The 15,187-nt window shown below is 38.7% G+C and overlaps 1 protein-coding gene across 2 annotated transcripts in view; it reads right to left on the reverse strand.

Moving 5' to 3' along the window:
• Positions 1-15,187, reverse strand: part of papln (papilin, proteoglycan-like sulfated glycoprotein) — a 57,510-nt gene that overhangs the window by 10,552 nt on the left and 31,771 nt on the right. The window contains exons 7-19 of one of the 2 annotated variants that reach the window (XM_004917234.4): positions 14,831-14,961; positions 13,061-13,184; positions 11,982-12,062; positions 10,529-10,701; positions 9,766-9,889; positions 9,038-9,164; positions 8,574-8,633; positions 6,468-6,675; positions 4,350-4,526; positions 2,958-3,114; positions 2,390-2,476; positions 1,522-1,600; positions 1,277-1,394 (exon numbers count right to left, since the gene is read on the reverse strand). In XM_004917234.4, coding sequence (XP_004917291.1) covers positions 1,277-1,394; positions 1,522-1,600; positions 2,390-2,476; positions 2,958-3,114; positions 4,350-4,526; positions 6,468-6,675; positions 8,574-8,633; positions 9,038-9,164; positions 9,766-9,889; positions 10,529-10,701; positions 11,982-12,062; positions 13,061-13,184; positions 14,831-14,961 — 1,646 coding nt within the window. The remainder of the gene's footprint in view (positions 1-1,276; positions 1,395-1,521; positions 1,601-2,389; positions 2,477-2,957; positions 3,115-4,349; positions 4,527-6,467; positions 6,676-8,573; positions 8,634-9,037; positions 9,165-9,765; positions 9,890-10,528; positions 10,702-11,981; positions 12,063-13,060; positions 13,185-14,830; positions 14,962-15,187) is intronic. The other variant, XM_002941084.5, reaches the window with a different exon arrangement.

The following is a 15,187-nucleotide window of genomic DNA, read 5'->3' on the forward strand; positions in this document are numbered from 1 at the left end:
AGTTGTGCCATACTCCTTCCATTTCTGAATGATCGCTTGAACAGTGCTCCGTGGGATGTTCAAGGCTTTGGAAATCTTTTTGTAGCCTAAGCCTGCTTTAAATTTCTCAATAACTTTATCCCTGACCTGTCTGGTGTGTTCTTTGGACTTCATGGTGTTATTGCTCCCAATATTCTCTTAGACAACCTCTGAGGCCGTCACAGAGCAGCTGTATTTGTACTGACATTAGATTACACACAGGGGCACTCTATTTAGTCATTAGCACTCATCAGGCAATGTCTATGGGCAACTGACTGCACTCAGACCAAAGGGGGCTGAATAATTACGCACACCCCACTTTGCAGTTATTTATTTGTAAAAAATGTTTGGAATCATGTATGATTTTCCTTCCACTTCTCACGTGTACACCACTTTGTATTGGTCTTTCACGTGGAATTCCAATAAAATTGATTCATTTTTGTGGCTGTAATGTGACAAAATGTGGAAAATTTCAAGGGGGCCGAATACTTTTGCAAGCCACTGTAAGTGGATTTATAAATGATGTACCAGACAACCTCAAGGACTGAATTTGATGTTTGATATAAGTTGTTACTTCTGAGAGTGGAAATGTTTGGAACAAGTGAGCAACAATGCATTTAACTAAATGTGTTTAACATAGCTGTAATATATTTTTACTTAATATGTTATAATAATATAAAGCATGTTGAACAGTATTATATTAATGGGTTGACACATCAGATAGGTTTATTAAATATCAATTTATTCATATTCAATTAATTTATTAGCAGAAACCATATGTATAGTAATTTTATGGGAGGGTGTATGGGTATATTTACTGTGTTGATTAAGGGAAGGAGATCTCTGAGGAAGTGCGCTGGGGTCAGTGACCCCCATTTGAAATCTGGCAAGAGTCAGATGAAGAAGGCAAATAATTAAAAAGAAATATATAAAAAATAAATAATGAAGACGAATTGGCCATTCTATAACATACCAAAAGTTAACTTAAAGGTGAACCACCCCTTTAAGTGAAAATAAGCATAAGATTGTCACTATATTTTTCTTTAGCAAGTAAAAGCCTTTATTGTGGATTAGTGAAATCCCTGGAGAAGTTATAGGCTTCTGAAGAACTGTAGACAACAAGTGTATCACACAGAGAAGATGAAATGTTATTGATTGTAAATTAGCTTTCCGATTCAGTTTGGTGTTCAAAGAAATCATTGAAGGAGGCATTTGTATGTCCTAAAATATGAAAGTTTCAATATAAAAGGCTACATACTCCAGGAGAAGGATCAGCTCTCTCGTTCCTTCCAACATTTGCATCCGCATGATTCTGGGGGCATCCCTCATGGTTATAGCCCTGAGCTTCTGTTACACCATCAGGGCAACAACCAAATCTGGAAAGAGAAAATACCCCCGAGTTCACTTCTGGGTCCAACATTGTACAACAGACATATTGAGCTCAGAGTCAAAGCATGACATTACTGCTCTCTTCTACAATTGCTCCTTGCCATACATGCCTACCTGTTCTGCCGGCAGTCTCTGGGGTAATTGGGAATAGAGTTGTCTTCATTTCGGTTATTTCGATTGACGGGTCTGTGGTCTGGAGCAAAACAAATAAGCACGAGGAACAATAGCAATAGTAATAAGGATTAGGCCTTCATGTACATATGGCATATTTGTAGTTATACATATGCTGTATTTAGACCTAGGACAACAAGGTGGTGTGTCATGCAAGTATCCTAGAATTAGCAAAGCTTCCTCCTAGATTTGCCTGTAATCTTCTTCTAAATCCACCTCAAACAAAGTTTGATAGGCAAATTCAGGCGACTTTAGAAAAGCAACTGGCAATTTTCATTCTTGCTGGTGGGATGGCATTTTGGGGGGATTAGTCGCCCGCGGTAGCAAAGATTTACTACGGCGACTAATCTCCCTGTGTGCCACTGCCCTAAGAAGTTGCACCTCTATGTTCAGACATTCACATGGTGCTGAGAGTCACAGCTTCAGGACACCGATTTAAGGTAATGCTGAGAAGCTTTCTCTGTGTAGTATGCCAGTTACCTGGCACATGTTCTCACACCATATTATAATAAAGTGATGGTGTCATATAAAGATGGCTACAGAACCCTCAAAGGATAAATAAACCTTTAAAAAATCAATGTAGGTGAATATAGGTGAGAGTGCTATTCTAAGCACTTTTGTAATTTACATTAATTATTTTTTAAGATTTGAAGATATTAAGGGGAATATGTACTGTAACATAGTCCAGGAAATTGTCAGGTGAAGGAATGAGGCTGGTCGGAAACAGACCATCAGGTGGCACTGTTTTTACATTTATTGTACATTGTTCATTGTCAAATATTGTACAATACATAAAGGAAATGTTACTTACTCTGTGTGGAACCTTGCTGATTATATCGGGTCAGTGAAAACTGATCTGAATTATCATAGCCCCATGTATCTTGCATGCTGGCAACCTCTGCAAAATAAATTGCAGGTTAGTGGCACCAAGATCAGGAAATAGAATCCTATTTGGCAGGAGCAATATTTTACATGAAATTGTTCAGTTACATGAAATAATAAAATCTAAAACCTTAATGTAGTCAGAAAAATGTTTTTTATGAGTCACATACAAATTAAATGAGAAGGAAACCTCAATCACTGGAGGGTGCCAAATGTACATGAAGAAGGGCAGTCACACAATAAATCCAATGTTGACAAGTTATTATAATTAATCTCTCTTTATTAGCTATAGTACATGTCCATAGAAAAGCCTAACCCATTTCATGCTAGTAAGCACTTGATCATAGGCTGTGTTATCTGCTTCACTGAGAGTTTGTCCTCTGTAAAGTGGTTGTGCCCTGTGGTGCCTCTATTGTATAATAGGCATGCAAGGCCTTGGCTGAGCTACTGGACACCATAACAGCATTCAAGCCTTAAATAGTGAGTAAAAACCTTACGCTGTTGCAGGTAGCAGGGCTGCATGTTACAGCTCTCAATCACAGAAGGCTTCTCTGGTTCATGCACTTCACAAGTCTCAGGCTCATAGAAGTTACGATCGTTGTCGGCACAGATCACCTGGCGCTTCCTGATGCCATTGTTGCAGCTCTTTGAACACTAGTGAACCATAAAAGGAGAAATTATGATTCTTGGTACAGTATGAAGTACATAACAGGGAAGGTATGTATCATTTAGAGCTATGGAATTCACTGAAATTGTGGCAATTGTTGTACTCATCTCAGTTTCCAAGTTATTCAAATCCTACTGATATAATTATGGATTAGCAAATATTTTTACCCAGTACTGTCCAAAAAAGTTTGGACATATGTGCCATGCGTTCTGTTTCGCCAGAAAAAAACGCAGATCACAATATTATCCACAACTTGCTTTTCATATATAACAATGGGAGTGTACCCTGTCCAGCTCTCCCCATGTCTATCTAAGGAGCATGGCCGCTCCTGTTGAGAACCTTGCCTTAGGTAACAGGAGTGGGCAGTTATCAAGGCAAAAAGCCACCTAGTAACGTTAAGAGCCAAATTTCCCTTATTTTAAGCGGAAATTCGGCTCTTCTGAAAGCATTTAGATTGTAAGCTCTACGGGGCAGGGACCTCCCTCCTACTGTGTCTCATACCACACTTATTCCCTGTGCATTTATATATATTTATTATAACACTTGTCCTCCCTGTGTGTAATTCTGTATATTGCAAGATTGTACAGCGCTGCGTACCCTTGTGGTGCTTTATAAATAAAGTTATACATACATACATACACTCCAACGCTAAAGTTGTTAGCGCAGAGAGGGAGATAGGGCTACTGCCTAAGGCAACAGTCCCAATATCTATGCTCTGAGAAGCTGTCCTCATGTTCATGTCCTCTTGGGAGCTTTTTTACTACAAAGTATAGTTGTAGCATCATGAAAAGCTTGTCTACATTGAATATACTATTGCAGAGCTAAAAATGCCTTAATGGCAATTTAGTTTTGCCATTCCATTGACCCAATAATTTGGGACAAAATTTCATGGTTTTGCAAATATTTCCGTGGTTTCAGCAAAGTGAAATGTGCCAGTTTCGCTCATGACTAGATGTTATATCCGGTGATGAGTGACAGGCTGTCTAAAGAAAGGAAGCAGGTATTTAAACATGGGTAGCAGGAGCTTTAAAGAAAGGATGCTCTTGGGGAAGGGGGTTATGGGCTCCTTTTGTAAACATATAGATCCCATACAAATAAACTCATTAGACAATATATATACTTTTTGTATAGTTTACAGAAAGAATGTTTAATATATCACTTTTGCATGGATCTTAATAATTTGAATTTGTTTGAGTACCATGACTGTACCATAGAGACTTACCAGCCCCCACTCTCCAATGTGCCAGCCGATTTCTTGAACGCAGTTTTCCCCGTAACATAATTGGGTATCTGGTGGCTTCATCTGCATAAGGCAGGCAATATCCTGTACGACAGCCCCAGAGTCTGTTGTGCACGATACAGTGCGTTTCTGAATGCCTTCCCCACATTCTGTGGAACACTGACACAAGATTTATGACAATTAAAAAAAACTTTATATATTCATCTGCTTTCAAAGGCTTTTATGTGCCTGCTGGTGCTGATCAATAGGCACATTGGCACATTAGAAAACCTCACTGAAGATGGCGCACCACACACCCACAATACACCAGGATATAGTACATATCTACTCAGATTAGAGGATTTAGGATATAGTTCTATTTATACCAAATTATTTCATCAAACTGGTTTATAGAAATGTATTATGTATAATATATGAATAGGAAATTGGCATGCAAACAGGGCCCTAATGCTCACATTTTGCCCAGAGTATCAACTCATACAACAAATGTTGTATGAGTTGATACTCTGGGCAAAATGTGAGCATTAGGGCCCTAGCGCAAAGATGGGAGCAAAATGCTATACATTAAATGGCTGCACCACCAGTGTTCCACTTGCACCTATTGATATGAATAAGTTGCAGCCCACAGAGGCACATAGATGCTCTAAACTTTAAACCATCCACTGACCAGGGGTCTTTGTGCAACCAAGCATGCTATTTTTGCACTTCAATGCAATTTACAAATTATTCTCTATAGCTTTCAGACCATAGGGCCGATTCACTAAAGTGCGTTAAAACGTGCGCTATTTATAGCATGCGGTAAGATTTTTAGCGCGTCTTATTTTTCGTGACTTAACACGCGATTCACTAAAAGCATACTTGCGTTAATTTACCCACAATACTGCATGCGTTATTTTAGTCGCGAAGGCTATTTTCGTGCGGTATTTGACAGTACATGCGCTAATCCACGACCCGCGTCTAAATAGTCGCCACGTATAAATAGTCGCCGCGTATAAATAGTCGCCGCGTATAAATAGTCGCCACGTAAAAATAGTCGCCGCATATAAATAGTAGCTGCATATAAATAGTAGCCACATATAAATAGTAGCCGCATATAAATAGTAGCCGCATATAAATAGTCGTGCGAATAAACACACGCCATGTTAGCCATACATGCCAATACTTGCAGAAAAATACTGTTCTGGAAATGACCATTTCCCTGCAAACTGGAGGCTGCATCACTCTAGGGCCAACACAGACTTGAATAAATCACACTGCAAAGTCCATATTGTGTTGCCAAAAGCTCAATAACTGTACTTTTCTATAATTACCGCCTGCCCCAAGTAGGTGTTAATTTTCGCATAGACTAATGTGATATTTAGAGCGTCTAAGTGTTTGTGAATCATGTGTTAGTGTTATTTCGGTGCGCAAATTAACGCATGCGTTAAAATTAATACATGTGTGCAAATTAACACACGTGGAAATACTGTAGTAAATTGTGCGTTAATTTTCTATCTATCTAAAAATCTATTTTAACGCAAAAAAGCATTCGATAAAAATTCACGCACTTTTTTAGTGAATCAGCCCTCATGTGTCTTAAAAATGCTTCCAAAGTCTACAAGTTGCTATCAAATACCATATAAAAATAGTTGATATGGGGTAGTTCACCTTTAAGTTCCTCTTAGTATTCTATAGACAGTGATGTTCTAAAAACAGCCATAAAATGGAATATGCAGGCACTCCCTTAGGCAGAGCTGTCAACCTAACAACATTGCTACCTAAGGGGAATGCCAATTTTTATTTTTTTTTTGCAATACAAGTATGTGACATCACTTACGTCATGCACGCTTCCAGAAGAGATGTCACACCCAAGCACAAAATTGCAGCTGAAGCTGAAAAATTCTACCTACACATGCACAAATGCATCAAATAATGTCCCAGAATGTGTACTGCCCGTGTGCGCCCAGAATTCACCACAGGACTTTGTGAGACTTCGACTGCTGGGGGATGGGAGACCAGGGGAGAGCCACCAAAACTGGGTAACTCCTGAACAAATAGGGGGAGTTGACAGCTCTGCTTAGGGTATGATCTGAGTTGTTAACAACATAGCTAGTAACTCACCTCTGTCCATGGTCCCAAACTCCATTTTGCACAGGCGCGAAGATTGCAGACCTCTTGGGAAGCTGGTTTTTCTGTGAATGCTGCGCATTCTGCATCTGGAACAACTTGCTGGGAAGCCCGTCCTTCATATGTGACGCAGTACACTGAGCGACTCTGGGTTCCACCCCCACAGGTTGCTGAACATGGTCCCCACTCATTTATTTTCCAGCTGCAAGTAAAAAATAGTTTAAATTCCAGTATTGGATCTGGCACCAACAGAATACAGGCTGAGGCACAGCGTGTTGGTTTAGTGGGAGCAGTTTTTATATATTTTTCAGAGGATATAGTACATGTGAGAGCTGGTAACATGGGAAACTTTACAGGGGGTCTGTAGAGTTTAGCAATATAAGGAACTTGTGGTCAACAGTGAAGAGTTGAGCTGGTTTAATGTAGCAAGGTTGTGTTCTATCGGGTTATTTTTGCACTAAAGTAAACAATGCTGTCATTGGGCTCTTTAGCGATCACAAATAAAAATTCCTTATATATAAGTAAAATCTAAAAAGTCTCTTGATCCAAAAATGAAATACTACCACAAATAATACCTCACTATAGCTGTCCAACATGATAGGGCAGATGACTGAATTACACAAGAGACTCACACAGACCCATCAGCTTTGCATTCATGGCCTCATGCATTACTCAGGACAATGAAATGATCCAACTGGTGCCTGAACAAGTTTTTATCTAATATTGTTTCTGGGCTGCCAATTTGTGCCAAGCAAATATGAGCCGATTAATAGTAATATGATTTTTTTTTTCTTTGTTTGCTACTACCTCACAACTAGAAACTGGTATTTAAATGTATGCTGGTTTAGTACCAACAGAGTAACAAAGCTATACACAGCCTCCATTTATCTAGATCCTGCCACTCAACTAATGTGCAACATGTACTGCTGTACTATTCCGCAATAAACCGATTTATCTATCATTAACTTTTTGCTTAATGTATTCTGTGTTTGAAAAATGAGAATTTTCAGATAATTTCCAGAGATGAAATGTACCATATTAGTTAGAAACTGCACACCCAACACCACCCTTAAAGCAGCAAAGCATATACCGCAGTTGCAAAAAAAACACATTGTAAGAATCTTTTCACTATCTGTTCTTGAAGCCAAACCTGGAAGGAAAAATGTTAGTGTCTGAATGAGCACTGCTTTAGAAACAGAACTAAGAAACACATGTATTAGGTATTAATACATGTGGCTGATGCAGTTAATTCAATTTAGTGCTATAGGAGTGTTCTAAGGCAGGTGTTTTCACTGAATGTCCATTAGACCCCATTACTTATAATGAGTGACTATTCCATGTATTTTTATCATTTCTGTAAATGTTTCTCCAGTCAGATTCTTTTGTAAATGTGGTCATACCCTAACATAAATTACAGTATTTGGATAGAAATATCTAGATGTCTTTGTATTTTATGTCTGTGTAGATGTTGAGACTTACACCTATGTGTCTGTAATGTTTTCCAACAATGCCTTTATGGCAACCCCTTTCTAAAGGGACATTGTACCTTTATTTTTTATTTTACCTATGCATTTACCTAATAGAAATATTAAGAATTTAATCTAGGTTTATCTTCTCTTTGCTTGTAAACTTACAAATTCAAGATAATAGAGCTTTTTTTCAAACAAGTTATCCTTATTAATTCATAAGCAAGCATTACAAAATATGTTTGTTTGAAATAGAACAACTTGAAAAATTGATAAACAAGCCCACTAGTGTGATAGGAATCCTATTAAAAGAAGCCAGAAGTCACATGACTTAGTAGACCAAGGTTTATAATATGGCATCACTGGGGGATTGGGCCATTAATGGCACTTTTCGCAACGACCAAGGTTTTGTTAGTCCGTAATAAGAAGCAAATAATACCATATTAAGGATAGCATGACCCTGGAATATTAGTATCACAAATGCCATAGCAAAGCATCACCCACTGCTTCGAATAAAGCCATCGCCTTGCCACCAGAAATAGATTCAGTATAAATTAGTTTAAATTTCGGAGAACAGGTTAATAAAGTCCTTTAGCCCAAAGCGCCATTTGATAAGAATATCTTTCCTTGTTACCTGGTCATTTTTGTGTTCCCTGCTCGGCTCCACATTGATGGCGGATATATGTGAGACATCCTTTTGCACAGAATAAAGATGCATGTCATTTAGAATTTTTTTTTTTTTTTATCCTAAAGAGATATTCCAGCATTTGCACATGGAATACAGATGCAATGACTTATTATACAGGTACAGGTGAGATTACATTTAATGACTCATATTATTGTGTTTTTATGCATCAAACTATCCAACTCAGGTATCAAACTATTAAAGGGACAACCAAAAGAAAGATAAAGCTATCCAGATATTAAATGGCCACTCTGTGGGACAGGTGATCTCCTGAACTATCAATAAATAGACTTTATTAGATAAATTATCTGATTTTCACCAAGGGAGCCCATCACATAGTTTCTCAGCACTTTTATGGTCTCTTAAACAAGCAACTAAAAAGGTATCAATATAAAGGCAAGCAGCTGTCTCACCGTTTCATTTGTGGACAAGGCTGGCTATTGCAGGTCCTGTTCCTGGATGGAGAAGGCTTCTCCTTGCACATAATGTCTGGATAAGCTTCACTGTCTATAGTGCAGAACACCAGACGTGTCTGATAACCTGTCATGGCAGAAAAGCATCAGGGTCACAAATTTATCTAATGCCACGGTTCAAAGAATCCTCCTTCTGCAATATTTCAGAATTTGGATAGTTAGAGAACTGTAACTAGTGAAGCACTCATCCCAGTGCCTAAAGTCATATTTTAGGTGGCTATAGAGAAGGATGATTCAACCTATGGAACCTCAGATGTTGGTCAGTTAAAACTCCCGAAACTTTTTAAAAACCAAAGCTTTTGACTATTGCTGTAAGCAAGGATTTAAAATGTTGAGGCCTACTAATATCACACTAACTACCCACAACTGCTGCTTTGCTGGGTTACATTACTTGCAGGCAGAGCAAGTTAGTTTGTCACTAACTAATACAGTTGATAGTGGTCAATGAAAGAACTAGCTTTATGCCTATTATTTTCAACGGTGGTAGTAAAGGGGCCTGCTCTATCCCATGCTATAGCTCTACAGAACATTTGTTCCTCTTATATGCTTTGAAACCGTACAGTTATTCAGCTTTTTAGATAATTATATTGTTACTGTTCTGACCAATATTGTATTAAGATAGCACTGCAATATGTGTCTTTATTCCCTTTCCTAATCAGACAACATACCTCCCCCACACTCTGCACTGCAATCGCTCCAAGAACTGTAACTCCATTGGTAATCATCTGTGTTAGCCTGGTTGGGCAGGTAGTACTCATACTGAACACCTTGGTTGGGCTCTTGTCCTATGAGCTGTACAAAAAAAACAAATAATTGCTGGTCATACTGGCAATAATACACTGCTTCCTTAAGCATTATTAGAATAAATGTTTAACAGATATCTACTGTCCCACAATCTACAATATGTTATATTGTTCTGATACTAAATGTAACCTTGTGATGCTGGAAGAGAACAAGTAGAGGGCATCATTTTATTTATTTGTGGTCTAAAGAGTGTGTTAAATCAGAGGAGAGTAAGTGAGCACCATATTCATATCCTGCTCTATTCCTTTGTGCATTAAAGGGGGTTGTTCACTGTTGAGTTTACTATTAGTATAATAGTGTCTTCAAAGCAGGTGCTTATTTTTGAATTCCTGGCTTGGAGGCAAGTCTTGGCTGCAAAAAAATCCATTGTAATGCCAAACAGAGCCCCATCTTTGAGCCATGTGTTTTGTAATCCTGAACAATAAATGTAATCATGCTACACATGCTTTGTGTATTTGATCTAATCCATATATACAATAGATAGGAAATCTGAAAATGCTTAATATAGCAAGTCTTGTCACAAATGCCGCAGCTTTGTTTTGCTGAATATTTTATTCCAAGATCACCATGAGGACACTTAAAAAGAACTACAATGGTATAATCCTAAATTATTAGAAACCTACACACCTCCACAACAAGAGGCTCAGTGGTTGGGCCTCTGGCAGTTATAACCTCAGGGGCTAGATCTCCCTCAGCTGCTCGATAGTAATGAAGGACTGTGCTAGCAACATGCAGAGCCCGACTGAATTCGATGGTCCAGTATCCATTCAGGTAATACTCTCCACGGATATTCTTTATGGCTGTAAAGGGAGAAAGGGAAATAAGAGAAGACACACTTTGAAGATGATCTTCTACAGGGCCAAATAGCATTTTTTTGTGACTTCCTAAAAAGTGTGGTAATAGGTCCAAAAAGTGTGGTAATAGGTCCAAAAGCAGCCAGACATAAGAACATGTTTTTGCTGCATAGAAATGTATACATGGGATATATAAGGCATATCATTGATAACAAGTCAGTTTTGCTTATATGGCTGATGTTAATATGAAACCTGATGCTGATGCTAAAAAACTACTCTTCAAAATATTAATGTACATTAAAAGTAACCTATAGGTCATGTTGATCATTTTTCGCAGATAGGGCTGCTTTTGTAAGTAATTGTTACTTGAAGTCCCTAAACCTGACTGTCCCTTTCCAACATGTCAGTTATAGCTTCTAATGGTAACAGACTCCTGCTGTACAAGTATGGCAGCTCCCTTATAGAGGAATATAAGGAAACAAATAGGTAATGTAAAAGCATTGGACAAATACTTTTAAGACAAAATTGTAAATAGCATGCAAAGACAATAGATATAAAAAAAGGTTTTATTTCTGATGCCAGTATCTCTTTAATATAAATTGTTGTTCCTGGAGGGAACATTTGGATGCATGGTATTTTTTAAAAGTGAAAAAAAAATCTATAGTATTTCAAACTGGGCCGGTGAGCCCCGCAGGCCCAGACCCAATTCCTGCCAGGTACTTCCCTGGGCTGCCGGTCTTCCTCCCCCAATGCGCTTAAAGTAAGTTTTATTTACACTTGCTTGGGGCAGGGGGTCGGTCGGGTGGCGGGGGCCCCTGCAGAGGGTGTGAAGGCTGCCTTGGGGGTTCAGGGGCCTCTGGGACAGCAGCCATGGTGAGCCCTGCACCCCCGTTTGACCCTAAAATCATTCCCACACTGATTCCTGCAGTAGTTGTTTATTAATTTTCATTTACAAAATTGACTAAATAGTGTGACTGGGTGCTAATGCAAAAGTTACTATACCCAGCTGAAGTAACAGCACTCACAGGTTTTTAAAAAAATGTTGAGGAAGATTCTAGTTTCAGCTTTTGGTCCCAATGAAGGTCTCAGTATGTGATCGAAAGAGTGAAAATAACTTTTTTTTTTAAAAAAGAAGTCCTGATGAAGGTCTCACAGTATGTGAATAAAATTGTGAAAATAAAACATTTTTCATTAAAAAAAAGACATGTGAGTGCTGTTTATATTGTGCTCATAGATATATACACACACAACACATGTAACATTTGGTACACATTTGCATTATTTACCTAGGAAATTCCTTGTAGCGAGAACTTCCTTAATTTGGATGCTGGTAGCCCCTGAGGGAATGATGAAAAGCTGACTGTATCCTGAAAAACCCAAGGAAAAGACATTGCAACAAATATCTATAACTTCTGAAAACGAAATAACCACAAGACGTAAGGGTTCATTTACAACACCCACTGCAGTGTTCAAAGTGCAAAAAAACGCCACAGCCATCCATTGTTTTGCACTTTCCCCCCTGGGTGGGTCATTGTACAAATATTCGTAGGCTTCTGTAGTCCGTTTTGGAGCACAGAGACTTTCGGACTGTGCTTTGAATCAAATATGCCCTGCATTAGGCTGCACTTTATACAGAAAGGGGGATGGGGGGCACACAGGCATCCTCCCCTCTCACCCTCTACCCCCATAACTTGCACGTCATTCTAAGGCACTAGGTAGAAGCAGCAGGTCACGTGGCCACATTGGGACCTTGTCCTTACTACCTCATTATGGGCAGGACTAGTTGCAGGACTGAGTGCGCTGTGCAGAGAAGGTAGGTGCAAGTGCCTTCACAAGAGCACTAAGGGGTGTGCTCTTGCATTGCACCCCCAGGTGTCAAGAAAACCCCTCATGGATTTGTCTTTAGAACAGGACCAATAGTGCCAATAATGGAGGGCAATGAAAGAGAATAGAACAGATTGTTTTTCTATCTACAGCTCCAGGAAAAAAATAAGGATGCTCTAAATGAAACATTAATCATCATGTAAAAATCTTTGTACCAACTGCATTTGGTTATGTGATACTGATAGCACATACTTCCTATTTTTTCATTTTTATTTTTATAGTTCCATTAATTATTTTATGTTTTTTTATTAAATCTGTATTATTTTATGCAACAATACAGATTGAGATTTAATGATATTATTGAAGAATTTTTTAACAGTACGTGGTAAGCTCACTGAAACCCTATCTCAAAAACCCCAAATCATCTTCTACCGCCCTTAGCAAGGAGCACACCATTTATTTCCTCTCCATTATTTATCTGTGGAATATATTGGTGCTATATAAATAAAGGGTAATAATAAACTGAAATCAGCCAAGCTACCTTTTGACAAAACAGGTGATTCATACTGTCCTTTGACCTCGTAACATGACCTGCCATCTCCTCCGCACACCAAGCACATGTCTTCCTTTTTGGAAGAGTCCAGTATGTTGTCACAACCAACGGTCTGCCCACCAGTCAGCAAAAGCACAAGGTGCAACACAAACAAGAGAACAAAGTGTTTTCCATGGTTAATAGTGTTAAATTTATTTATTTATACAAATAAAAGTCTAGAAATTTTATTTGAAACATTACTAACAGTGGCCCACTGATGGTGAATTTTCATCTTGAAGAAATTCAGAGCATTCTAGATAATGGGTTTCCATGTAAGGGATCTCATATCTGTATAAATTTATGTTGAACACAAACCCGAATAACTATGACATATTTGAAATGGGTTCTCCTAGAATAGTAGTTGAGGAATTGTCTACTGTCACTTTTCATTGTGGACAATTGCAAATGCTTAAAAGAAGAAGGAAAGGTAAAAACTAAGTAAGCTTTATCAGAGAGGTCTGTGTAAATACAGCCATAAGCACTCGCAGAAACGCTGCACTGACTTCTGTGTCAAACGATTTCTTGTGTCTGTATTTCATATGCCACAGACACGCAGCTCTCTGCTCTTTCCTCACTCCTGCTCACCCCCTCCCTCAAGAATGCTAAGAACTCACTCCCCCCCCCTTAAGAATGTGGATCTGAGCCAATCAGCAGGAAGCTGACTCATAGGGGCTGATTTACTAACCCACGAATCCAACCCGAATTGGAAAAGTTCCGACTTGAAAACGAACATTTTGCGACTTTTTCGTATTTGTTGCGATTTTTTCGGCTTCTTTACGAATTTTTCGTTACCAATACGATTTTTGCGTAAAAACGCGAGTTTTTCGTATCCATTATGAAAGTTGCGTAAAATCTGGCGATTTTTCGTAGCGTTAAAACTTGCGCAAAAAGTTGCGCTTTTTTCGTAGCGTTAAAACTTACGCGAAACTTTGCACCTTTTAAGTTTTAACGCTACGAAAAATGCGCAACTTTTCGCGTAAGTTTTAACGCTACGAAAAAAGCGCAACTTTTTACGCAACTTTCGTAATGGCTACGAAAAACTCGCGTTTTTACGCAAAAATCGTATTGGTAACGAAAAATTCGTAAAGAAGCCGAAAAAATCGCAACAAATACGAAAAAATCGCGAAATACCGATCATTACGAAAAAAACGCAATCGGACTCATTTCGACCCGTTCGTGGGTAAGTAAATCAGCCCCATAGTCTTACACACTGAGCATGTACAGTTGGTCCGAGTCTCAGGAGCGAGGCATTATGGGAACTTTCTTTACACAGCTCAGCGTTTTTTCTTCCTGTTTGGCTTCTGATCTTCTGAACAGGAGAAATATGGGGAGACTTAAGGGAACTATTGAGACAACTGGAGGTATGCCTGCAGCTTGAGATTAAGCCTTTCCTTCTCCTTTAAGCATGGCATGAAGAGACTTGTGTTCACCACTTCTTATGGTAAAAGTAGTGGCCCAGAATTCTCACAATGCTCCTGACATATCACGTACATATTTGGAAACCCCAAAATAACTTAAAGTTATTTGAAGTAGTCCAACCTGATTAATGAAGAATATGGCTGGTTCATCACATTCTCTGACGACTGAGTCTTCAGGCAAACTTAGAGAATTCCTGTAATTGTATACATGCTTTTGCCTGTTTGATATGTACAGTACTTTACGTCAGACACGCACTTCTGTCCTTAAAGGAATGCACTGACTGCCACTGATTAGGCCTACCTTGCACACACCCTCAATGCATATATCTCTTCTTCCAGGCTCACATGGGGTCCCATCAAGCACAGCCATCTTGTGTCTGTAGTAGAAATTCTCTCCCTTGGGGATACAGTTCAACTCACATTTATTGGATGCTAAAATAAAATACAATTGTTATTTTGGCTAACTACAGGATCTCTCTCTATGTACAAGATAGAAATGCAATTCAAAATTAAACATTTTAATAAATTAAATTTTAACATTGCCTTAAATCATAGGAAAAAAACATTCCTCATTAATAGCCTCTGATAAGAATAACAATTCTTATGTAAAGTAGTGCCTTCCAGTCTGTGAGGCTTGAGACTAGAGATGCTGGCTTAC

This window comes from Xenopus tropicalis, chromosome 8 (genome assembly GCF_000004195.4).
Source record: "Xenopus tropicalis strain Nigerian chromosome 8, UCB_Xtro_10.0, whole genome shotgun sequence".
NCBI classification, from domain to species: domain Eukaryota; kingdom Metazoa; phylum Chordata; class Amphibia; order Anura; family Pipidae; genus Xenopus; species Xenopus tropicalis.